The sequence below is a fragment of the Mus caroli genome, unplaced genomic scaffold (genome assembly GCF_978045245.1).
Source record: "Mus caroli unplaced genomic scaffold, Mus_caroli_1 scaffold_2, whole genome shotgun sequence".
Lineage (NCBI taxonomy): Eukaryota > Metazoa > Chordata > Mammalia > Rodentia > Muridae > Mus > Mus caroli.
Genome location: NW_028227257.1, coordinates 67862787 through 67889477, shown reverse-complemented (window position 1 = coordinate 67889477; position 26691 = coordinate 67862787). Strand labels below are relative to the sequence as shown.

The 26691-nt window shown below is 41.8% G+C and overlaps 1 protein-coding gene and 1 pseudogene across 3 annotated transcripts in view; one reads left to right on the top strand and one right to left on the bottom strand.

Annotated features, from left to right (window-relative positions):
- Positions 1 to 26691, top strand: part of Aven (apoptosis and caspase activation inhibitor) — a 147555-nt gene that overhangs the window by 118642 nt on the left and 2222 nt on the right. For 2 of the 3 annotated variants that reach the window (XM_021152728.3, XM_021152729.3), the window contains exons 3-4: positions 22845 to 22915; positions 25453 to 25548. In XM_021152728.3, coding sequence (XP_021008387.1) covers positions 22845 to 22915; positions 25453 to 25548 — 167 coding nt within the window. Of the gene's footprint in view, positions 1 to 15742; positions 15823 to 22844; positions 22916 to 25452; positions 25549 to 26691 lie in introns of those variants that run through there. The other variant, XM_021152731.2, reaches the window with a different exon arrangement.
- On the bottom strand, positions 7293 to 8435 carry LOC110286316 (pre-mRNA-splicing factor 38A pseudogene; annotated as a pseudogene).

The window sequence follows — 26691 nt, the reverse complement described above, 5'->3', positions numbered from 1 at the left end:
AAGCCACAACATACCCAAACTTATGGGACGCAATGAAAGCATTTCTAAGAGGAAAACTCATAGCTCTGAGTGCCTCCAAAAGGAAACTAGAGAGAGCACACATTAGCAGCTTGACAACACACCTAAAAGCACTAGAACAAAAGGAAGCAAATTCACCCAAGAGGAGTAGACGGCAGGAAATAATCAAACTCACGGGTGAAATCAACCAAGTGGAAACAAGAAAAACTATTCAAAAAATCAACCAATCAAGGAGCTGGTTCTTTGAGAAAATCAACAAGATAGATAAACCCTTAGCCAGACTCACTAGAGGGCACAGGGAAAGCATCCTAATTAACAAAATCAGAAATGAAAAAGGAGACATAACAACAGATCCTGAAGACATCCAAAACACCATCAGATCCTTCTACCAAAGGCTATACTCAACAAAACTGGAGAACCTGGATGAAATGGAGAAGTTCCTAGACAGATACCAGGTACCAAAGTTGAATCAAGATCAGGTTAATGATCTAAACAGCCCTATATCCCCCAAAGAAATAGAAGCAGTCATTAATAGTCTCCCAACTAAAAAAAGCCCAGGACCAGATGGGTTTAGTGCAGAGTTCTATCAGACCTTCAAAGAAGATCTAATCCCAGTTCTTCACAAACTATTCCACAAAATAGAAACAGACGGTACTCTACCCAACTCATTCTATGAAGCCACAATTACTCTGATACCTAAACCACAAAAAGACCCAACAAAGATAGAAAACTTCAGACCAATATCCCTTATGAATATTGATGCAAAAATCCTCAATAAAGTTCTTGCTAACCGAATCCAAGAACACATCAAAACAATCATCCATCCTGACCAAGTAGGTTTCATCCCAGGGATGCAGGGATGGTTCAATATACGGAAATCCATCAACGTAATCCAGTATATAAACAAACTCAAAGACAAAAACCACATGGTCATCTCGTTAGATGCGGAAAAGGCATTTGACAAGATCCAACACCCATTCATGATAAAAGACTTGGAAAGATCAGGAATTCAAGGCCCATACCTAAACATGATAAAAGCAATATACAGCAAACCAGTAGCCAACATCAAAGTAAATGGTGAGAAGCTTGAAGCAATCCCTCTAAAATCAGGGACTAGACAAGGCTGTCCACTTTCTCCATACCTATTCAACATTGTACTTGAAGTCCTAGCCAGAGCAATTCGACAACAAAAGGAGATCAAAGGGATACAAATTGGAAAAGATGAAGTCAAAATATCACTCTTTGCAGATGATATGATAGTATATATAAGTGACCCTAAAAATTCCACCAGAGAACTCCTAAGCCTGATAAACAGCTTCGGTGAAGTAGCTGGATATAAAATTAACTCAAACAAATCAATGGCCTTTCTCTACACAAAGAATAAACAGGCTGAGAAAGAAATTAGGGAAACAACACCCTTCTCAATAGTCACAAATAATATAAAATATCTTGGCGTGACTCTAACTAAGGAAGTGAAAGATCTGTATGATAAAAACTTCAAGTCTCTGAAGAAAGAAATTATAGAAGATCTCAGAAGATGGAAAGATCTCCCATGCTCATGGATTGGCAGGATCAACATTGTAAAAATGGCTATCTTGCCAAAAGCAATCTACAGATTCAATGCAATCCCCATCAAAATTCCAAATCAATTCTTCAACGAATTAGAAAGTGCAATCTGCAAATTCATCTGGAATAACAAAAAACCTAGGATAGCAAAAACTCTTCTCAAGGATAAAAGAACCTCTGGTGGAATCACCATGCTGGACCTAAAGCTCTACTACAGAGCAATTGTGATAAAAACTGCATGGTACTGGTATAGTGACAGACAAATAGACCAATGGAATAGAATTGAAGACCCAGAAATGAACCCACACACCTACGGTCACTTGATCTTCGACAAGGGAGCTAAAAACATCCAGTGGAAGAAAGACAGCATTTTCAACAAATGGTGCTGGCACAACTGGTTGTTAACATGTAGAAGAATGCGAATCGATCCATTCCTATCTCCTTGTACTAAGGTCAAGTCAAAGTGGATCAAGGAACTTCACATAAAACCAGAGACACTGAAACTTCTAGAGGAGAAAGTGGGGAAAAGCCTTGAAGATATGGGCACAGGGGAAAAATTCCTGAATAGAACAGTAATGGCTTGTGCTGTAAGATCGAAAATTGACAAGTGGGACCTCATGAAACTACAAAGCTTCTGCAAGGCTAAAGACACCATCAATAAGACAAAAAAACCACCAACAGATTGGGAAAGGATCTTCACCTATCCTAAATCAGATAAGGGACTAATATCCAATATATATAAAGAACTCAAGAAGGTGGACTCCAGAAAGTCAAATAACCCCATTAAAAAATGGGGCTCAGAACTGAACAAAGAATTCTCACCTGAGGAATACCGAATGGCAGAGAAACACCTGAAAAAATGTTCAACATCCTTAATCATCAGGGAAATGCAAATCAAAACAACCCTGAGATTCCACCTCACACCAGTCAGAATGGCTAAGATCAAAAATTCAGGTGACAGCAGATGCTGGCGAGGATGTGGAGAAAGAGGAAGACTCCTCCATTGTTGGTGGGATTGCAAGCTTGTACAACCACTCTGGAAATCAGTCTGGCGGTTCCTCAGAAAATTGGACATAGTACTACCGGAGGATCCAGCAATACCTCTCCTGGGCATATATCCAGAAGATGTCCCAACCGGTAAAAAGGACACATGCTCCACTATGTTCATAGCAGCCCTATTTATAATAGCCAGAAGCTGGAAAGAACCCAGATGTCCCTCAACAGAGGAATGGATACAGAAATTATGGTACATTTACACAATGGAGTACTACTCAGCTATTAAAAAGTATGAATTTATGAAATTCCTAGCCAAATGGATGGACCTGGAGGGCATCATCTTGAGTGAAGTAACACAATCACAAAAGAACTCACACAATATGTATTCACTGATAAGTGGATATTAGCCCAAAACTTAGGATACCCAAGATATAAGATACAATTTGCTAAACGCATGAAACTCAAGAAGAATGAAGACCAAAGTGTGGACACTGTGCCCCTTCTTAGAATTGGGAACAAAACACCCAGGGAAGGAGTTACAGAGACAAAGTTCGTAGCTGTGATGAAAGGATGGACCATTTAGAGACTGCCGTATCCAGGGATCCATCCCATAATCAGCTTCTAAACGCTGACACCATTGCATACACTAGCAAGATTTTGCTGAAACGACCCAAATATAGCTGTCTCTTGTGAGATGATGCCGGGGCCTAGCAAACACAGGAGTGGATGTTCACAGTCAGCTATTGGATGTATCACAGGGCTCCCAATGGAGAAGCTAGAGAAAGTACCCAAGGAGCTAAAGGGATCTGCAACCCTATTGTTGGAACAACATGATGTACTAACCAGAACCCTGGAGCTCTTGTCTCTAGCTGCATATGTATAGAAAGATGGCCTAGTCGGCCATCAATGGAAAGAGAGGCCCATTGGACCTGCAAACTTTATATGCCCCAATATAGGGGAATGCCAGGGCCAAAAGAATGGGAATGGGTGTGTAGGGAAGTGGGGGGCGCTATGGGGGACTTTTGGGATAGCATTGGAAATGTAATTGAGGAAAATATGTAATAAAATATTAAAAATCAAAAAAAAAAAAGAAAACTGTGGAAAAAAAAAAGATATAACTGCATAAATGTTTATCACACCTTGAAGTCACTTTCTTCCCAAACCTTCCTTCAAAATGACTCCCTCTGCCTAAGTGGCCAGAGTGAGGTCAGACTATTTTGCCTGCTCCAAAAGCTACTCCAAGGCTTGATCGCCTCAAAGTGGTCTTAAAGTTATTACTAATTCGTAGAAGGTTTATTTTTAATTATTTCTCTCATTTCAATGTTTTATTTTTATTTTTATCAAATAAATAAATAAATGTCTAAAAAAAAAAAAAAAAGAAATAAATTCATGGTCATTGAAGCAGTAGTTTGTGTTGAGTAAAACTGACCCTTAATAGGCATGCAGTTTTTATAAGAGTACAGTCTCTGACTTCTACAGTCATTTTATTCTAAGAACAACAACAACAACAACAACAAAAAGCACACAATGCTCATTTTAAAGACAAGAAGTACAGGACAGAGCAGGCCCCTTTTATCTGATAATTCAGAGGTTTAATTCAGACCTACAGGTGTCTACTTCTCTTTTCTAGAAGATACATGCATTATGGGGTTTCTGCCAGGTTTTAAAGTAGACAATGAAATCTGGCTGAAGCAGGTGTCACTGGATACAAATAACTGTTAATGAAGTACAGGAACTCTGGCTGTTGGCACCAGAGTCCTCATCTGAGTCACTCAATCCAGTGTTAAAGCAACAGCAGACTTGAAGCATCTCTGGCCTCTTTACTTCTCTTTAAAGTCAGCACCAGTTTTAAAAGCTTTTCATTGATTCTCTGTGAACTGTCCCAGTCTTGCTCATCTCCCTGTCCCCTTGTGTCCCCCTTCTGCCCTTGCAGCTTACCCCCCAAAATGAAAACACAGAGATAAAAAGAACAGAAAACATCTCATAGTGGGAGCTTTAGTGTGTCACAGTATGTCCTGCAGTATACCCTTTTGTTCACACATCATCACTAGCAAACGTTTGTTGCAGTGAGTCAGTGGTCTGGTTGGAGGCCTCTGGCTTCTGCGACAGATTGGACTCCTCCTGGTTACCCTCTTGCTGCCCTTTCATAGTCATTTTTGTCCATCTAACTTCTCCCTTGCTCCTTTGCAGTTCTTTCCTAGTAATCATGGGTTTATGAGCTTATCACTTTCAGAGTGTGATATAAATGAAATCATATAGTCCATGCCATTTGTATCTGTCTTTCACATTGTAAAAGGCATTAGAGATTCTTCTGTTATACTTACCAAGGATGCTCCATTTTATTGTTTGTTCAGCGAAGAGTGTGTCATCCTATGTTTGTTACGGTGGAAATGCTCTGCAGGTAGATTAATTCGTAGAGCTTATCTTCCCTCTTAGGATTCACGAGTCAAACATATAGTAGTAAAATATCCTAAGTGCCTTGGTTGTGTATGCACAATATATTATGGGAGCCCAGAGGAGGAACTTAACTCAGGAATTTAACTTAGATCTGAAAGTTCATAGAATGCTCTCCAGAGGAACTGGTGTTTTGAGATGTGAAAGTGATTGACTGGACTTCATTGGGAGAGGTGGATACAGCACATGATTTGATTGTTGCAAATTCAAGAACTCTGCAAGCTGATGGGTACACTATTGACAATATGAACTTGGCCTAGGTAGGTGTTTACACCATGGGTATTAAACACATAAAATGGCAATGGCTCCTGGCACAGCACTGAGTAGCTGAGCATTTCAGCCAGGAGAAACAGCTGACTGAAAGATAGCATGGGACATTTCTGTCTTTTGTTTTTCCTTTCCTTTCTTTCCCCTTTCCCTTTTCCCTTTCCCCCTTTCCCTTTTCCTCTTTCCCTCTTTTTCCCTTTCCCTCTTTTTCTCTTTTCCCCTTTCTTTTCCTTTCCCTTTCCTCCTTTTCCCCTTCCTTTCCCTTTTCTTTCTCCCTCCTTCCCTCCCTCCCTCCCTCCCTCCCTCCCTCCCTCCCTCCCTCCCTCCCTCCCTTCCTTCCTTCCTTCCTTCCTTCCTTCCTTCCTTCCTTCCTTCCTTCCTAGTTGTTGTCAGTTCTGGCCCAGTTTCAGTTTATTGGCCATTCTTCTCAATTCAGGTCATATTTTCCAGACTCTTTGCAGATTAGGTAATTTCAGGGGACAGGTAATCTTTGAATGTGTGTCAGAAGTGTGTGATTTACTCTGTTGGGTGTTTTATGATTTTGTTTTCTTATAAATATGTAATTTTGTTCTGGAGCACAGACAAGTCTCAGTTTAAGCATTTGGGGGTCTTCCTTTTAATATTGATTAGGTAGAACCAGGGCAGCATTTAGTGTAGAACAAGTATATGCAGCAAGGCCTTTTTGCATATAGAATGGCTCTTGAATCGGGTCTTCACAGAATGACTGTGGAAAGGCACTCTTTCTAGTATTCACTGAGAGCTCGACACCATTTTCCATAGCCCCTTTGGGTGTCTGTTTTTCTCTGCCCTTGGGTGGTGGCTCATATGTGGCTGTGCTCTCAGTGGTCTGCAGAGTACTTGAGGGAAGCATGCATGGAACTCTGGAACCTTTGGTCTATAGGTTCCTCATGACAGGCATTTTTTTTTCATAGTAACAAGGTACAGGAGCCCACTAGAGATGACTAGTCAGATAGCCAACTGAAAGTCTTTTTGCTAGCTGGCTGGGACTATACTCAGGTATTTGGTGATCCAGGTTAATCATGAGTGTCCAGGGCACAGGGTTTTTGAAGGCAAAAACTAGTGTTGGCATCTTGCCTGGCAGCTGCAGCTTTGTCATTTAACAGAGGCTAAAATAACTTAACCAGGTCCTCTTGACCGTCGGTTCCTAGAATAGAGTTGGTAATTTTCCACAGGGTTCTCCATCAAGATCAAGGTCTAGTTAAACCTGAAATGGCTTCAGCAGGATACAAGACAAGGTGGCAGCACCTCTGCACTGTCTTGCTATGTCACATAGGCTCTGGTTTCTGTGCTTTTCCTCTGTTCCTATTTCTCCTCTCGTTCTATGGAGTCTGTTGAACTTTGCATGGTTTCTTGTGTCTGTACCACAGCAAGGAATGTTTATACAATAGCCTGAATTCCTTATTTCTGTCAGCTTTCTGCTTGTAAATGTAAATGTTGCTTTTATTTCTTCAGATGCAGTAATGAGATGAGAGCTGTATCCAAGCTTTACAAATACATAGTCTAGGCTGAGCCCAGAGCATATGTACCTATCTATTCCTATTCCCAGGTCTAGGCCTGGAGGCTTCTAGCGTCCATACAATCTAATTTTCTGCAAGCCCAGACCTTGAAGGTGTCAGCTTCTAGCCTCCATTTGCTAATCTAGGCCTAGAATGTTTTAGCCCCAGAGACTTACTGTTGAATAAACTCATCCTTTCTTTCTCTTTCTGAATTCTGGCTGGCTGGTTCAACTTAGTTGTTCTGGTTCAAACTCCTCTCCAAGCTGACTGACTCAGATTGGCTTCTCTTGGCTTCTGACTGAATTGCACTGCTTGGAAAGACTGACTCTGAACTCCATCAATTGAATTGTTCTGAACTGAACTGAGCCACACTTAATTGAACTCTCTAAACTGACTGACTCTCTCTCTCTCTCTCTTACTTTCACTGTTCTTTTTTTTTTTTTTTTTTTTTTTTTTTTGAGAACTGCAGCAAGTTTAATTACAAATGAAAGGATCACATCTTTTTACCTCTCAAATTCCCAGGTCGTCTTGACCCTGCTAAGTATGAATAACCATAGCGGGTTAGGCCAAAACTTGACCTTGATTTGGTCAAAAACACTCTTCAAAGCTGTTGGTTATAATCCAAAGAGATACAAAACTTAGCACCTCTGTAATATTAAAATAAAAACAAAACCCAACAAAAGAAGTTGATTTTGAAAAACCCAAAATACTCATAGCTGCCTGAAGAGGAGATCTTTATCATCCCACTTAAACAGATGCTCTCATATCCACAGGAGGTCATTTGGACTAAAATCAAGATGAATCCATTACTCATTTCCTCTCTGGCTCTTCTTGTGGCTTTTCTTAGACCTTTCAGGAGACTTTGAGTGGCTTCTATGTCTGTGACTACGGTGGTGACCTGGGGATTTAGAGCGGGAGCTGTGTTGTCTGTCTCTAGACCTGCTCCGATGGCGTCGTGGACTCTTGCTCCTATGCCTTTCTCTTCGGGGAGAAGGACTTCTTCTTTTAGGGGATCTGCTCCGCCTTCTGGGAGAACGACTCCGGCTCCGCCTGTAGCGCAGTGCAGGTGAACGCCTTGGCTTGTCCAAGTCTCTGTAGCTTCTTCTTCGATGGTCAGGTGATGTAGCTGGGGCAAAATGATATCACAGACTTTCTCACTGTGCAGTAGTTCATAAATGAACTCATCTACATGCATCAGTACAGACTCTCCATTTCGGTTCTGGCTCTTGATTTTTCGATAGTCATTGTACAAAGGCTCCAAGTACTTGTAGCAATCAATTGCAGCCGCATGTAAAGTGCCCCCAGCATCCGCACATACTTGAAATCTTCGTTTTTTATGAACTCAACAATGATATCCTTCTCAGGTTGAATCTGAAGCATCTTCAAGGTTAAACACAAAAAAGGAGTTGGCTTTATGTTTCCACCATACACACCACCAACGAACTTTAACTCCATGGCTTTGTCCACTACAAGTTCAGCTGTAAGTCCAAAACACTCTTCTTTCCAGTACTTTGATTCATAGATTCGCGTCCGGATGATCTTCTCCACCAGATACTGAGGGTTGGTGCCATGGATACTGTGGGCATCCTTCACTGTACGGTTCGCCATTTTAGAACTCTTTCAATTCTCACTTTCACTATTCTTAAATAGCCTCTCCTTCCTATTCTTGTGAGAGTTGGGTGTATCTTGACTGAGTCAATGAGTCTCTATCTCTGACACATTTTGTCAAATCTTTCTCTGATTCTTCACTTTGTCTGCCCCTCAATTAGACAGCATTGTTTGGGATTAAAGATGCATATTAAGACATGTCTGTTCCAGCCAGAGGAATCAAAGGTGTATGCGATGTTTGCATTCCAACTAGATCACACTTTTGGATGTGATCCCTTGCCAGAGCGGCCATGTTGCTGGATTAAAATTCCTCTACATTTGCTATTCTTCAGTGGGAGGATACATTTCATTCACCCTGCTGTCAGTCTTGGCTGGAAATAGGAGTTACACTATACTTTATCTAAAATGAACACAGTATAACTGAAGAGAGGTTTAAGTAAGAGGCCGACTGCATCATGCTGTACATGTTTGTAAAACTCCTTGTCAAGACATCTATGGTGGTATGCACCTTTGATTCTAGCACTTGGAAGGCTGGGGCAGGGGGATCATGAGTTTAAGGTTAGCCTGGGCCTCAATTTTTTTTTTTTAAAGTTGAGATTAAATTGTTCATTTCTCAGGTTGAATTGCTGAGACTCTGACATTATGCTGGAAGTAGATAAACCAGTTAGGATATAGATATAAAAATTGAGTTAAGAAATAGATAGGAGTGATAACCAGGCAATCAGTAATATGGAGTGAAAGGTAATTGCATTTGAATAGTATCTGTGAGAGAGAAAATGGGAAACAAGGAAAAACAACAATTAAAACTATAGGGTAAGCCTCTAAGATAGAAAATCTGTTAGAATCCAGGTCTGAGTTTTATATCTTTTTATTAATGTGTTTGTTTTATTACTGGCAGGGCAGGATATACACCTTCGTGTATGTCATGGTCAGAGAACAGCTTGTGGAAAGTAGTCCTCTCCTTCCATTGTGTGGGCCCTGCATATTGAACCTCAGGTTAAGAAAACACTGTAGCCATGTGCCTTTACCAGTTGAGGCAACTCACAAGCCCCAGGCCTGATTTTAAAATGTGTGTCTATCGTAGGGAGTAAGAGTAACTCTAGATATGTTGACCCTGCCCACAAGGCAGGATTGAAACACATGAGGACACATTAAAAAAAACCCGTGACACTAAACACTGGAGGAAAGTTGAAGGAAACACTTTCAATATACTTGGGAACTTAATATACTGCAGACTCAGAACATACCTGATGCAGCCCCAAAGTTAGTTTCTGAATATTCCTTTTTTTTTTTTTTTTTTTTTTTGAAGACAGGGTTTCTCTGTGGAACTCTGCCTGTCCTGGAACTAGTTCTATAGACCAGTATGTCCTCAAATTCACAGAGATTGCCTGCCTCTGCCTCCCGAGTACTGGGATTAAAGGCACATGCTATCACTACCTGGCTAGGTATTACCTTTTAATCATATAGTTTACACATAACAATTAGCATCTAAGAAAATTCAGCTTAGGAAAAATTCTTTGTGGAAACTTGCAACACATTATAAGCAATCGAATAAACTCAAAGCAGCATTGTATGCCTTTAACTTTTAAATCCAACTTATTTTTATTTTTAAAAAGTATTGGGTAAATGGATTTCATGATGGATTGTCATAGGTATATGTCAGACATTGTTCATGTTCATCTGTTCCCTGTCTCTTCTCCCTAAGTCCTGTGGGGCCTCTCCAGTCTAGATAGTTTCATATTTGCTGTTTTCCTGTCTCATATCAACATAGTCACATAAACACAAACGCACGCACACACATACCATATGTGTGGAATCCAGGCTCTGCACAAAGAAAACAGTGTGAACAGTTTTTCCCGTTATACTAGCCTATTGCTCCCTCCTCTTATTTTAGTTTGTTTGCTTTCTTCCTTTTCCCCTCTACCCCTTCTCCCCCCCCCCAATCTCTGTAATAAGAAGGCTCTCTATAATCACATAGCATACTTTATGAGGGGCTGAGGGAGACAGTTGGTGAGTTGCCTGCTGTGATAACCCCTTCTCCCCCCCCCCCAATCTCTGTAATAAGAAGGCTCTCTATAATCACATAGCATACTTTATGAGGGGCTGAGGGAGACAGTTGGTGAGTTGCCTGCTGTGATAACACAAGGCCCTGGTTTCGGGCCCCAGCACCCACATAAAAAGTGGCACCATAGACAGTCCCTGTGGTCCCAGTGCTGGAAAGGCAGGCCAGGGTTCTCCAGACTTGCAGCTCCTAGGTTCTGTGAGACTTTGCCTCTGAGTCTAAGGTAAAGAGTGACAGAGGAAGATCTTCAAACTTCCACCTCTGGTCTCCACACAAATGCTCATACATATATGCATGTATGTCTTTACAGCTATATATACACACATGAACATGTATACACATAAGTAAACACATGTACACATGGCAAAAATATAGTTAGTAAATACTAAGACATAATTTCTCATTAAAATTATGAGCACAAATAGAAAATATACTGAGTGTATGAAACAGTCAAGTTTATTTAAGCATTTTTCTCAAAGAGGATATGGTGGCACCCTTCTGAAACTTCGCTAAAGTTTCTGCGGAGGCAGAAAGATTGTCACAACTTCAAGTCCAGCCTGATGTATGGAGTGAGCTCCGGGCCAGCAGAGCTGCATAGTGAGACCTGCCTCCCAAGCAGCAGCAGCAGCAAGAACAAGTTTCAGTAAGCACTCAGAGTATAAAGCCCGAGAGACCAGCTGCTTGGTGCTGCATTCTACATTGCCAGCTTCTGGTCTCTTACATGATGGGCAAAGTACACATGTATGTAAAAGCATGTAACTAGACTGTAGGTTGGAAAATACAATAACATACAAAAATACATCCAGGATATATTTTATTCTTGGGCACAGTGACTCCAGTTTGGGAGAATATATGTCAAAAATACAGTGCTCAAGTTTTAGCTTGATGCTGGTTTGTGAATCTTGAACATCATTTATAAGGAAGGAACATGACAGATCTGTAGTGTCCTTGTGTCCCATGGACAAGGATCTGCAGCTTTCTCTGCTTGGCTTGTAGGAAGCCTGACCATCTTGCCATGTGCTGTTTGCTCATTAAGCCTTCGCTAGGCTTCAGTGTCGGTTGCCAATGGTGCTGCGGCCATGTTCAAGGGGCCACAGCTGCTCCCCAGCCTCCATTCTCGGAGCTGCTTGAGGCCTGCTGAAGAACCCTTGGCACCTGTGTGCTTTCCTTCCCATTCCTTTCCTGAGGAGCCTTGAGAAGGACCTCGTATTTGGGTACCCTCCCAGTTAATGGTTGGTGGCACATTGGATTGAGGCTGAGCTTATGAGGTGAGCCCTCTAGCAAGGTGGGCACACAGGCAGCTGGCTGTGGCCATTCCCACAGCCCCGCCCCATCTCTATTCAGGGTGTGTTGCTCCTCACAGTGGTGACCCCAGCTCTCGGTCAGGAAATATGAGATACAAAAAGAACAAACAGGAACTTTAAGAAAGAATTTAAATGGGATCATTATGCACTGCAAACAGCACTTCAAAAAGCAGACAGGCCTGAGGGACATTCTGCCTTCTAATGTAAGCAAGGCTGCTGTTTGTATAAATGTCTTCCTATATATTAAAATTTTTCTAGGAGGAATTTCTTAAACTTGTTTATTATGAACAAATAGAATATATTTAAAGCCACTTCTTTTTGGTATCTTAGGACTCGTTATAACTCCCTTTAACAACTGGTCCATTGCTTGCTATCTTACAGATCGGTGGTACTGACTTCAGTAGTCATCACTAAATATGACTTAGGATATCTTTAGTTTCTAATTATTTTTGAGAGCCATTTAAGAGCAATTTCAACTGAAGACCTCTGCCATCTTTTACTCCCTCCCACTTGTTCTCATCTGAAGTCCTTAGTCTCAGAAAGTTCTGATTGCAAACAGAATTCTGTATTTTAGATTTTTGTTACATATTCAACAAAACTCATGAAAATGTAGTTTTTTCTTCTTATTTCTCCATTGCCTACCCCTTTTCAGCACATAGACCACTTAGAGTAATTTTTTTTTTTTTTTTTTGGTTTAGTCTTAGAATTGTACATTCATTCACTGGCTCATGTATTCTTCCTCACATAGATTTATGGAGTAAGCACAGTTTCTAACTGTCTGCAGTGTGCAAGGTACTGCAGTGTCCCAGAAATATATGGTAGACTGCAGTGTGTATTAATGTGCAGAAATTTTGACTGCATGGGAAACAGGAGCTGGGACACTCACAAAGGCAGAGTTGCATATACTACTATAAGTCTGGCAAAGACTGCCTAGAAACTCCAAGTGGAACTCTGTAATAAGATATGAAAACCTAGATATTGTTAGTGATACGTGAATGTCACCAGAGGAGAAGCACTCCAGCACACCATGCAGGGACGGACTTGCCTTAACACGGTGTGGCAAATTGGTAGCTGTAGAAACTACAGTTTGTGCTCTTATGTGCTCTGATTTTTGACAGGAAGCTTAATCAAAAGTCTTTGAAAATTCAAATGACCTTGGATAATGTTTGCTCATTAAAATCACAGCTTAGTAAAATAGTGTTTTCCAAAAGCAAACAACACACAGAGATGAGAAAGTAAGTTCATGCTGACTTTCCCTGCCTGTAGGAGCTCACTCACACTCATTGGGTTGGAGAGAGGCAAGAGGTAGAGAAACAGATAATGAAGACTTACACTGATATGTGAGATAGATGTATCCAAGGAACAGTGTAAAATTATTAGTCTAATAAAATTCCCATATCAACAGAGGGAGGATGTCTTAGGGTTTTACTGCTGTGAACAGACACCATGACCAAGGCAAGTCTTATAAAAAACAACATTTAATTGGGGCTGGCTTATAGGTTCAGAGGTTTAGTCCATTATCATCCAGGTGGGAGCATGGCAACATCCAGGCAGGCATGGCGCAGGCAGAGCTGAGAGTTTCTTCATCCAAAGGCTGCTAGTGGAAGACTGAGTTCCAGGCTTCTAGGGTGAGATTATTAAGCCCACACCCACAGTGACATATCTACTCCAACCAGGTCACACCTCCAAAAGGTGGCACTCCCTGGTCCAAGTATATACAAACCACCACAGAAGATAATAAAACATAAACACTCAGTGGGTATGGACAGAAATGATCTTGGATTTGGAAAGAATAATTTTATTATCCTGACTAGGATTAAAGGTACCACAGAAGCCAAGTATGGTGACACATATCTATGATCCCAGCATTGAAGAGGCTGAGGCAGGAGGATTGTGAGTTCAATGCTAGCTCAAACTCATAGGTCAAATTACCTGACCAAGTAATTAAAAATACACAAATTCACCATTGTTTGAATAATATGGCTTTACATTTTAAAACTTTTTACTTTATATACCATTTAAAGTCTTCCTCTGCTGTAGTGAAATGATATCCATTTTACAGTTTTGTTATTTGAATAGATTTTGATATTCTAATGTAGAGTGCTGGAAAACGGGGCCAGAGATACGGTTCTTGTTGGCTATTCATGCTACTCAAGAGAACTCGTGGACTCCCTTTGTAAACTTTATATGTTTTGTAAACTTTATTAAACCCTCAAGGCAGGAAAATGGCCATGCTCCATTTCCCAGATCTCCCTAACTGTCTTAATCGCTTTCCAGCCTCTGAAACAGTCACAGAGGTTACCTCCAGCCCCTCAATAGGACCCTCCCCAGATCATGCTAACTTTAGGTGAAAAGTCTGAACAAAAGCCATCAATCCATGAACTTCCCACTGAAATCCACTGTTCCTGAGCAGGAACCCATAATCCCTGAGCTCCCCAAACCTCAGGATTTGAAATCCCACCAATCATCTCCATGGAAATCTCTGCCCTAGAAAGCTTCGCTACTCCTCCCTCACCCAAGAAACCCTATTATAAAGGCTGTGTTTGCTCAGTTCCCTGCTGTCTGCTCCCTTCCAGGAGCAGAGGCAGCCACTCCTGGATTCGTCCCTTTACATCTTGGACCCTCCAATAAATCTCTTTTATGAGATTTGCTGCCTGGTGTGACTGTCATCAGAAGCAGCTAAGAAGCAATGAAGAGAAGGAGGGAAGAAGTGACAGAGTGGAGCAGGGCTGAGGCTCTTCAGCTCAGCTGGGAGACCCTCCCCTGGGAGCTGCAACACCTCTGCTGAGAAGCCTTCCTCGCAGAGCTGTGTGATTCCCGTGTGTCAGGATGCCCTTGCACTGGGAAACCTTCTTCCCTCCACAATGTGTGGTTCCTGGGCTTCCGAATCCCAGGACACCTTCCCATCCTCCACTGCAACATGGTACTTCTTTCTGTCTTCTGTAGTTGATTGTGACTCATGACCTCACTTCAGGCGGGCATTAGACAATTCAGATTTCTTCTTTCTTTGGAGCAACACCATGTCATGTCTAACTGTATGTAGTTTTGTTGAATGGATAAATAAGGTTACTTTACTATAATCTTGTGTGTGTGTGTGTGTGTGTGTGTGTGTGTAAGCATTGATATTTTTTATTATGTTTGGGCAGTGTACATCAATTGTTAGATCAAAAACTTCTGCTTACTTACACGATTGGTTTTTTCAGCTGAGGTAACCAACAAAGTTAGCATTGTTGGCATTAGGGTCAATGTTAGTTCTGGGGGTGTTAGGTTATGGAGGAAATACAAATAAACTTTAGGGAGACAAATTTTTTATATGTAATATATATTATATATTTTTGTTAGCATACAAAACAAATTTATGACATTTAAAATTTACTAATATTATCACATATTATATATGATGGGTATGCACATACCATGGCATGTGTGTGGGGTTCAGAGGACAGCTTCGTGAGTCATTTTCTTCTTTCACCTCTAAGGAGATTCTGAGTATTGAACTCAGGTCATCAGGCTTTTACACACAAGCGTTTTATCACCGAGCCACCTCATTGGCCTCATTATGACAATCTATGCATGTCAATCATTGTCCGGGGCTTTTATTTGTGCCTGCATTGTCCGTTCCTACTTCCCACCTGAAGTTCTTTGGATTCTTCTATTCAGGTTTCTCACATTATTTACTCTCTCTTAGAGTGCTGTGCCAGGGTTTGATGTTGGCTTTCTTGTAAAAATGATTGATCTAAAAAAAAAAATACTCCTGTTGTCAGAAGTGATAGTCAAAACCAAGTGATACAGAAGTCTTTCACCAATAATGTGAAGGAAAAATAACTGCATTCTAAGTTCCAGAATGTCAGCAGCAGCATCCTTCTCTTAAGTCTAGAGCTCTACAAGACTCTGGCTCCCTGTGGTCCCCCCCACATACTCCATGCAGATGAGACCTGGTTTCTAGGGATGCTGGAAAGATAGGTGCATCCTATATGTAACACTCAATGTGGACATTTGATGCTCAGGGGCTTTGGGGGCCCCACGGCTGGTGAGAAAGCTAGTTGCAACTCATGGTTGGGCAGGACAAGAGATTTTGATTATCCTTCTTGCTTAAATAGCTTGACCTAACCTTTAATGGCTTGTATTCTCTCCTCCACTGTAACAGTATTAAGTGCTGATCTGTTTTAGGTTAAACACTGAAAGATATCCATATCTTAAATGGTGAATCTGAAAATGCTAAAAATTGAGAGTGATAAGAATTTTTATGCCTTATAGGCTGAGCTTGGCTCTTTTTCTGGATTGACATGTCTCAGTTTGTGGGCTTAAGAACTACTCAGGTATTTTCAAATAGTGCAGTGTGTCACAGAAGAAGAACTTTCAGCGAGAACAACTAGGGCCTTCCATCTCCATGACAACCATTGTGGAGCTCATTGGTCTCCTGTTCCCTGTGGGACCTGTGTCAGCCTATAGTATTCATGTGTGATTCATTAGACTCTGGACCCTGGTTGAGGTTAAGGGATGGCGCTTCCAGTGAAGTGCTTGTCTAGAGCTAGTGAAACGTGGGATACAAGTCAAGTCAGTAGGTGGGTATGTGTTGTTGTAAGTGGTATCTAATAACTCTGTTAGTGCTTAATTTGACCCAGCCAGCCCCCCAGTAATTGAGACTGAGTCCTATTGATTTGCTGCACTCGTTACTTGCTGTTCGAGTCTCAACCAAGCTACTTTTGTTCCATTAGCCTATCCTAAGGATCTGGCCACATGGTCAGGGTCCATCTCAGCAGGGTGGCCTCTGCCTCTCTCAGTCTTTCTCCCGCCCCCTCTCCAACCCCCAGCCTGGCAACCAAAACCTCACCTACCTGTGTTTTCCCTAGTAATGGGCTGTAGCCACACACATTTAACCATGCAGAGATTGGGAAGCAGTTTATTCGACATTACTTGCTATATGTGAGAATGTACTCATGGGGCTGTAAATAGATCTTGGAGGTCAGAATTTAGCATTTGTATACATAGCACCTGACCAACCCCCAAGAGGTATGGTAATTCCAAAGCTAAACAAACAAAAATATCAGAGTAGCTAGAAGGATGCCATTTGTGGGAGCTGCATGAGCATATGATAGGAATGGGGAGTGAAGCTTGAACAGATTTCTACTTTCACCATCTAAGTTCATGTACACCTAGTCTATGCTGTCCAAAGGCATGGTTTTCAGATATCCTACTATGTTCTTTATAGTATCTGTTTTTACAAATAATCAAACAAATAATAAGCCTAGCTGAAATACTGGTTTCTATTACTGAGTCTTGTCCTGGTACCATGCAGGCACCGTGCAGACACTGTGCGGACAATGAGCAGGCACCGTGCTTGCCTGTTGCACTTCTGGCCACATGGTCAGGGTCCATCTCAGCAGGGTAGCCTCTGCCTCTCTTGAGTCTTTCTCCCACTCCCTCTCCAACCCCCAGCCCCCCCAGCCAGTTGTCCCACCATTGACACTTGTGAGCTTATGCCTGTGGTCACACCAGCATTGCAAACATGCTTATCATATTGACTAGGCACCAGCCTCCATCTGAGGTGGGCAGAAGAACAAGATGCTGTCAGGCCAGGATAGATCGCTGGTGGCAGGACTGTTCTTCCATAGTTAAGCTTTCATCCTCTCAAATAGAGAGAGAGTGGCGAAAGGCTTTTCTCGTCGGCACCTGGAGATTTATTGATGGTGATCTGTTTTACCCAGGGAATCTCAGAAATCAAAGCATTGTACACTGCTTGAAATACTCTTTGATTTATTTATTCAATGTATTCATTTTTGTGTGTGGTGTATGTGTGAGTGGTGTGTGTGTGTGTGTGTGTGTGTGTGTGTGTGTGAGAGAGAGAGAGAGAGAGAGAGAGAGTGTGTGTGTGTGTGTGTGCAGAGTCCAGAGGAGGATGTTCTGTGTGCTGTTTCATTACTCCATGCCCTAATTCCTTGAGACCAGGTTGCTCCCAGGACCTGGACTGGACTGTTTTCACACACCTGTCTTGCCAACAAGCCCCAATGATTTGCCTGTCTCTATGCATTCAGTGCTGGGGCTGAAGCATGCATAGCTAGACATGGTTTTTTAGGTGGTTTCAGGTATATCTGAATTCCTGTCCTTGTACATATACCAAGCTCTTTTATCTACTGAGCCATCTCCTTGGCCTCTTAATATTTTTGGGAGCATCCTTAAAGTTGTTTCCCCCATACCTATAATAATCTAATACTTGATTCTTTGCACAATTACTTGATTTTGAGAAAACCCTTTTTATTTTGGATATGGAATATAACTGAAGTTGGCAATAGAGCAAGGACTTTCAAAATATAATGAAAATTTCTGTCTCACATCTCAGCTTTTATTGTATGTACATAAACTCTGTCGCCAGAGCAGCTCTAAGTGGGGCTCAAATCCCCCCACCCTCAGCCTTCCTCTGTAGTATGGGTACAGCACCACTGCCACCTAAGCTTTTGATATAAAGGGAATGTGAAAACTCTCAATTTGTACCATTTCCACCACTACCCCTCCTGCTGCTTTAGCAGATTCTGTAGATCTCACACTTAGAAAGCATGGTAGGCTTTAGTAGGCCTGCCACGCAAGTGTTCTTATCTGCAGAGTGGGACTTGGGCATTGTTCTGCAGCCTACAGAACAGCCTCAGTCTTCCATTTTGCTTTCGGATGTTGGATGAGTGTCCAGGAAGGCTTCGCTGTAGTCCCTTGTAAGTCATGAAGCATGTCATTGGTGCACTCCCTTTGTGCTGGAGTACAGTTGAGCCTGCTGTGGACCTGCTGCACACTGTTACTTAGAGAAGGGCCTCATGTCTGATGTATAAGAAAGGGACACATTGGTGAGAATACCATTCTTTCTATGTATGTCACAGTATAATTTAAAAGGAATAATTTTAATTAAGGTGTTTAGAAGAATTTGTATTCTGTGGCTCTCAGTTTAGAAATACTAATATTCTTTCATCTTTAATGTAAGAATGACGGGTTAGCTGTTGATAGATACTAGAGCTCCTCCTCTATTAGCAAGTGTGTTATTTGCAATTAGCCTCTATGTGCTTTATCAATGAGGACTATTTAAATTTAATTCTTGTTAATTATGTGTGTGAGAGAGTGAGCTTGTGTGTTTGTGGGTAGGAGGGGTGCAGAGAGGGAGAGGGAGGGAGGGAGCATGTGTATGTTCCAGCACATCTAAGAAGCGAAGTCAGGACAGGCCTGCACAGCAAAGTGCTCTTCCCAGCACTGGTCAAGGCTGCTGGCCCTGTGAGGTCTTAAATTATATCACTGTAATGTTTACTGAAAGCAGTATGTTTTAGATATCCCATTTTTCCATAAAATTTTCATTTCTTTATGCATACTTGATTTTTCTGTGGGGCAGAACAGACCTCCTGAGTGTCATTGTTTTTACTGTTAACTATTTCTGCCTATGAAGTTTGACATGGATTGTAAAACATCACCAGCCTGTCAATCTCTGGATCTCTCTCTACTGTGGCTTGTGTTTTTCATTCTCTTTAATAAACTGTGGATTACATAGATAAACTGTAAGTAGCTCTGGGCTGCTGCCCCACTCAGACTCCCTGCACAGGTTTTCTTTATTCTCTTGGCTGCAGCTGTAGGCTTGAGCTCGCTCACAGTGGCATCCAACACAAGGCTTGCTCCTGCAGTCCTTCTGTCCTGCTTCTAGCATGCAAGACCTGGGGCCCTACCTGAAAACTTTGACTTTGCAACTCTGGTCTCTCCAAGGCTCTAAACTAGTTCATGTCGTCCCATGTGGACGATTCAGAGACACCCTTCCAGCTTCACACCACCCCGGATGCTGCTTGCAATCTCCATGGTCCCTTAAGAAATTGGCAAGTGCTCAGACCATAGAGCAGTCCCAGAAGGCAGCTTAACCCCTTGTGCACTTCTCTTCTCTCGGGAAGGTTCAGTTGTGTGCTCTGGTTTCTTCAGGTGGAATTTGTCTGTGGGGGAGGGCATTTCTTCTAGTTTTTGGCAAAAAGATTGATTTATAACAAGTTAGTCAATCATTATTAAACTCTTGTTGGTATTTAAAAATTTTGAAATCTTAAAAATAATTACAGCATGTCTGATTATTGAGCCTTATCCTGGTTATAATTAAAATCTATGAGGTTTTATGAACACACACACACTCACACTCACACATGCATGAGCATGTGTGTATGTTCAAGAATGACATAAATGGGGCTGTGGAGATAGCTTAGTCAGCAAAGCGCTTTAAGCATGAGAACCTGAGTTTGATCCCCAGAAACCACTTAAAAAGAAAATACTGAGTGTAGCGATACACACATGCAATCTTAGCGCTCAGATGGGTGGATCCCTCAGCCTCACTGGCCAGCCAGCCTGTGCTGCTCTGAGAGTTCCAGGTAAGTGAGAAAGCTAGTCTAATGAAAAGGTTGGCAGCCTGAGGAATGGCACCTCTGGCTTCCACTTATGTGCACACATGTGCACCCATAAACACTCATTATTTCCCCCCCCCCCAATAATGACAACCCCAACATTCAATAAGGCAGTCAGCTGCTGGCTAATTTTTAAAATCCTCCAAGACTGATTTTTAATTATTCTATATGTTAGGGGCCACCTTTCTTCATCTAGAATTCTCTTGTCCCACTTTTCTCTTGGGTTGCTATATTCTGAGAGGCTTGCAGGAGCTGCTTATATGGTAGTAATAATAGCCCTTTGTCTGTGCTGCAGGTACTTCTTGTTACTGTGCCATCTATGAGTTTGGTTTTTATTGTCACAGAAGACTTAAAATAATTTTTATATGCTAATTTTTATAATTTATACTCCTTTAGGTTCTGAATAATAAAAAGTTCAGCCTTATATGTTGTTCTGCCTTTCCCAAATGTCTACATCTTTGATCCTTACAAAATATGTTTTGAGTATCAGAATTGAGATGTAGGGATATAGTCTTAATTTACTATGGGTCAGCCTGCTGGTTTAACCCTAATAAAGACTGACTTTCTACAGATAATCATGTTCTTCTGATGTCTGAATATCCACACACCTGGATCTCTTTGGTGCTCTCCTATTTTAAGAGTAGCTCTATTTTATTCATTTTAATATTTCATTCATTTAAATCAAAAAGTCCAATTCGTCACCCTTTGAAAAGGAATGCGTAGGACAGATGTGGTGGCGCATGCCTTTAATTCCAGCACATGGCACACAGGCAGCTGGATCTGAGTTAGAAGCCATCTTTGTCTGTCTCTACAGTAGTTCCTCCTCCTTCTCCTCTTCCTCCTTCCTCCTCCTCTTCTTCCTCCTCTCCTTTGACTGGATTTCATGGTGGACCCCAGGCCTGCCTGGCCTAGGGTTTGCTATGTAGACCAGGTTGGTCTGGAACTGGAGTCCTACTTTCCTCTGTGCCCCAAGTGCTGGGATTAAAGGTATATACCACCTTTATAAGATTGGTTGATGTGCATACTTCTTTAAGAAAAAATAATGAGGCCTATGGATATAGCTCTGTGGTAAAGTACTTGCCTGGTACACACAAACCTTTGGGTTCCAGCCCCTTCACTGTCAAAAGAACAAAAAAATTGGTTCTTCCTACTCCTCTCTGTTTTGCTTTCTCTGCCCCCTAACTTTGTAAAACAATTGCATTCTTGTTCTTTGCTCTTTATTTAGTAATGAAGGTATTTTAAGACTTCCACTTTTTCTCTGAGAATTCTGCTCCAATCTTCTGGGTAGATTTGTTTTAGCTTATAATTCTTTCCTAAATTATAACTCCTCAGTTTCATTTCTTCTGATAAAAAGTAATGAGGGTAAGATGATGATGTGCAGGCATTTACATGGTAAGCATAGATTCTACTCACAGTAGAAGCATGCATAGATGGACAGTCGAAGTTCATTTTCAGAATTTTGAAGTACCAAATTGGTTTGCTAACAACGGAAAGTATTGATCTTCCCTGCCTTTGGTTCTTCTCTTGCATTTGATTTTACAATATGTTAATGTGTATTTTAGGCTGTTGGATGTAGAGGGTCCTACGTTTTACTGTTGTCTATATTTTCCTTTTTGACTTCCTTTCCCCCCAAATTCCTTAAATGAAAGGAAAGGATAAATTCTGTAGTTATATTACCTGGTAGGTAGCACACAGGGAAGAGTCTGTGCTGAGTTTAAAATTCAGGTAGGAGATAAAGAGGGAGAGGCCTTGGGATTTTCAGGTTGAAAAGATGAGAGACCATTGAAGTACATAGACAAAAATACAAAACAGCCTGCATGGGGAGATAGAAAGTAAATGAAGTGGAGCCAAAGTTTAGATCCCTGTGAAAGCTAGGGAGAGAATTTTTCATGTGTAAATGCATTGTAAATGCAAATTCTCCAGTGTGTGTTCATGCACAAAGCAAGCCTTGTGGCAGAGCATAGAGCTTGCTGCCCGCGATCATTTTCCATGCTTGCTTATGTTGCTATCATACATTGTTCACTTACCTCAAGAGCTCAGGGAAGTGCACTCTGGTTCACACAGTGGTCTAAGGCACAGTTTTTGAGTTTGCTTTGTGTTTGTAGTCAGACTAGGTAGGTGAAGGTTGGAGTGATAATGGGGTCAGCCTGCTGGTCAGCCTTTATAATGTAGAAAGGAGATCATCTGCTGCATTCCAGGCCAATCCAGAGATGCTTCCTGTAGTCTCCTCTTTTCTGCCTTGCTGTCGTCCCTCCCCACCAAATATAAATATAAGCTTCTTTAAATACACTGAGCAGAAGAGATAGACATAGACTAGATATAGGTAAATGGCCATATTTGCACACCTGTTTTCTTGATCCTTAATGTGTGGGATAGTGGTCTATTTAGTAAAAAAACTAATGAAATAAGTGTAGCTGTCAAGAGCATATTCCAGTGCCCAGATGTATGTACTAGATCCAGGACGTGTGGATAGCATCGCTGTATTGGGGAGGTTCGCTACTCAGAATGTCACTTGTGATCTAAAATGGGAAATTAGAAAGACTTGCTGTTTTCTGTATAAAATTATACATATATGTGTATGTGTGTGTGTACACACAGATATCTGTGAAATATACACACATTTTTTTTTCTTTTTTTCTATTTCTAGGGGACTCCTTTTCACAGTTCCGATTTGCTGAGGAGAAAGAATGGGATGGTGAAACTTCGTGTCCAAAACAGGTAAGACAAGTGTGTCTTGAATGTAGTAGCTCTTCTCAATCAAGGCCAGCGTTCTCCACCTGGCAGAGATGAAGTCCTGATCTGTAGCAAGTAGCTGTAGTTCATATGCTAATATGTTAATACCTGCCCTGGAGAGAACGTGTACAGGGAACTAGTTGATAAGGTCCTTCCAGCTTGAGTTTATTTGGCTTCTGATAAGGTCTCTTATATTGAATTGCTCACAACTTCAGGAGGAAGTTAATGGTTATGATTTTAACAAATAGATTACTTTGTTATTTGGTTTTTTTTTTTTTTTTCTGCTTCTTTTTGCCAACCTTCCTCCCCCCAACATTCCTTCATTAACCTTGTACTTTTATTACCTTTCTCTTAGTAGGATAAATGTACGAAATAAAAACAGATATCATAGAAGGCCTTCAGTCAGTCCTTAAGCCACAAAGGCTGTGTTTGTTCATGAGCAAGGAATGGAGTAAGTGCTGAACTCCCACTCCTTCCCCACCCTGAGCATCTGTAAGGAAAGATTTCACTGTTTCCCTGTCTGACCTTGAACTCATGGCCCTCCTATGTCTGTCTACCAAATGTTGAGATTATAGGCCTGTACTACTACATACTTGGTTTTCCTCACATTCTTTTGTGGTGGGATGCAAATGCATGCCCCCCCCCTTTGTGTGCATGCGTGCGTGCGTGCGTGTGTGTGTGTGTGTGTGTGTACATGTCCCAGAAGTTGATATGAGAACTGTATACAAGAATACTATACATCTATATTATTTTCCTCCAACTCCTTCTTTACTTTCGCCCCCTCTCAGATGATAACCTTTTAATGTTACTGTTTCACACACACACACACACACACACACACACACACACACACACACTACTTCATCCATTTCCTGTTGCTTTTATGAATATATGTTTAGGGCTGAGCATGTGGGATCAGATAACCTGCCAAGGGGTTGTCTCTGGAAAAATCTGATTCTTCCTCTCAGCAGCCATTGATTGCTTATAGCTCTTCATCCCATCTGGGATGGGACTTTTGAGATATCCCCAATCTACGTTGGCACTTCAATTGGTGGTGTTATTCTTTGAATCTTGTTTAGGCTAACTATATTGGTTTTTTGTTGTTTTGTTTTCTTAATAGATATTTTCTTTATTTACATTTCAAATGTTATCCCCTTTCCTGGTTTCCCCTCTGAAAACCCTCTATCCCCTATCCCCTCCCCGCTCCCCCTGCTCCCCAACCCACCCACTCCTGCTTCCTGGCCCTGGCATTCCCCTACACTGGGGCATAGAACCTTCACAGGACCAATGGCCTCTCCCCCCATTGATGACCACCTAGACCATCCTCTGCTACATATGCAGCTGGAACCATGAGTCCCACCATGTTTTCTTTGTGGTGGTTTAGTCCCAAGGAGCTCTGGGGATACTAGTTAGTTCATATTCTTGCTCCTCCTATGGGACTACAAACCCCTTCAGCTCCTTGGGTCCTTTCTCTAGCTCCTTCATTGGGGACTCTGTGCTCAGTCCAATGGATGGCTATGAGCATCCACTTCTGTATTTGTCAGGCACTGGTAGAGCCTCTCAGGAGACAGCTGTATTAGGCTCTTGTCAGCAAGCTCTTGTTGGCCTCCGCAATAATGTCTGGGTTTGGTGGTTGTATATATAGGATGGATCCTCAGGTGGGGCAGTCTCTGGATGGTCATTCCTTCAGTCTCTGCTCCCTACTTTGTCTCTGTAACTCCTTCCATGGGTATTTTGTTCCCCCTTCTAAGAAGGAGTGAAGTATCCACACTTTGGTCTTCCTTCTTCTTGAGTTCATGTGTTTTGTGAGTTGTATGCAGATGCCCCTCAACAGAGGAGTGCATACAAAAAATGTTCATTTACACAATGAAGTACTATGCAGCTATTAAAAACAATGAATTTATGAAATTCTTAGGCAAATGAATGTATCTGGAGGATATCATCCTGAGTGAGGTAACCCAATCATAAAAGAACACACATGGTATGCACTCATTGATAAGTAGATGTTAGCCCAGAAGCTTGGAATACCCAGGATACAATTCACAAAACACATGAAACTCAAGTAGAAGGAAGAACTATATTGTTAAGAGTGAATGGGTGAAGCTTTTAGTGGTACCACCGCACTTAGAGCAGCAGGCTGGAGAGAGCAAGTTGCTGTTTTCTGATTTGAAGAGAAGCAGAGATCACCCTCCAGCTTCTTTGAGGATGCCTGGCAACTCCATGTTACTACCTAATCAGTTCTTCTTTCTTCTGCCTAGGATAGGGCAGTCTGAGTTTAGGGGATGTTTCTGGTCAGATGTCTATAAATGCTAGTTTTCTTCCAGTTTGAAGGTTAGAGTGTCCGCTCAATGTGATGGTGATCACTGTCCTAACTGTGTCTTAGAGAGCGATCTGTGGGCTCCCTGTTTGGTAGAGAGACATTAAAACTCATTGATTCATGATTGGACTCCCAGACAGAAGTAACTCCAGGGAATGGCTTTTTATAGTTAGTTTATCATCTCTCCTTTTAAACACCCCTCTAGAATTCAGCTCTGTATGTGGACAGTGAGTCACTGGTTCGAGCCCTTGAGCAGCTGCCTCTTGCAGTCCGGCTTAATGTTGCTTCAGAATTGATCCAGGTAAGCACAGAGTCTGCCTGCTGCCTGGGTGGGGGCAGAGGAAGGACCAGAGGGAGGAACGTAGCCTGTAGGGTGTCTCAGCCTGAGCTTTTCTCATCAGAAGCTGACGCCTTAGATTGAGGTGTCATCTTGTAAAGGTTCAAGGAGAACAGTTGTTTGAAGTTACTGTATTATGTTTTATATGTGATACATTTTAATGATCAAATGTAATAGGATTGAATGCAAAAAAGTCTATAGAGTCTTGCTATTGACCAAGAATATTCAGGTGTCAGGCTCTGAGTTGGCACTAGGGACACATGGTAAGCAAGTGAATGTGGCTTCTCCTTCCCTGAGCTCAATCTACTGGGAAAGATTAATATTAATCTATTTAGTGGAGTAATTACACAGCTGCATGGAAATGATAATAATGTGGATTACAGTGTCTCAGGAGAGCTTTTAGTGAGGAGTCTGATGTTTCATGGTGTGGCTAGGACTGGGTTTCCTAAGGAAACAATGGGTAAACTGAGGTCTGAAGTATAAGAACACTTGAGCTGCAATGAAAGGAGATGATGAACCAGGCAGATTGGCATTAGTGAAAATAATCACAGTAAACACTGCTGGTGGACTAGAAAGCAGGCTGTGGGGGTGGCGTGTGTACTCATGGCTATGTTTGTGTGCTCCTGTGTGAGGCAGAGTAGGGAAGCCATCTTAAGGAAGCTGTTCTCTGGGTCCAGGTGAGAGACAGTAGCGCAGACCCAGTAATGATGGTGGACATAACAAAGAGGAGACTTCTGTAAGAAGCTTTTCAAGGTCACATTAACAGGATGGGAGAGGTCTAGATGGTGGAATTTGGAAAGAACAGTTGAGGAAGGAGTGTGCTTGGACACACACGCTTGCATCCATAGTCTGTAGTTCTGCTCTCAACTGTGCTCTTGAGTATCACCTGGGAAGTTAAAAACTAAGGAAATCAAACAAAACTGCAGGTTCTCACAGAGATCTGTGAAGTGACTATAGGATTAGTATAGAGGGTCACACTCTGACTTTGCTCTGTTCAACTACAATGCTGGACATATTGATCACCCACCAGCTTCTTTGGGGATGCCTGGCAACTCCTTGTTACCACCTAATCAGCTCTTCTTTCATGCTTAGAGGGCCATGCTGAAG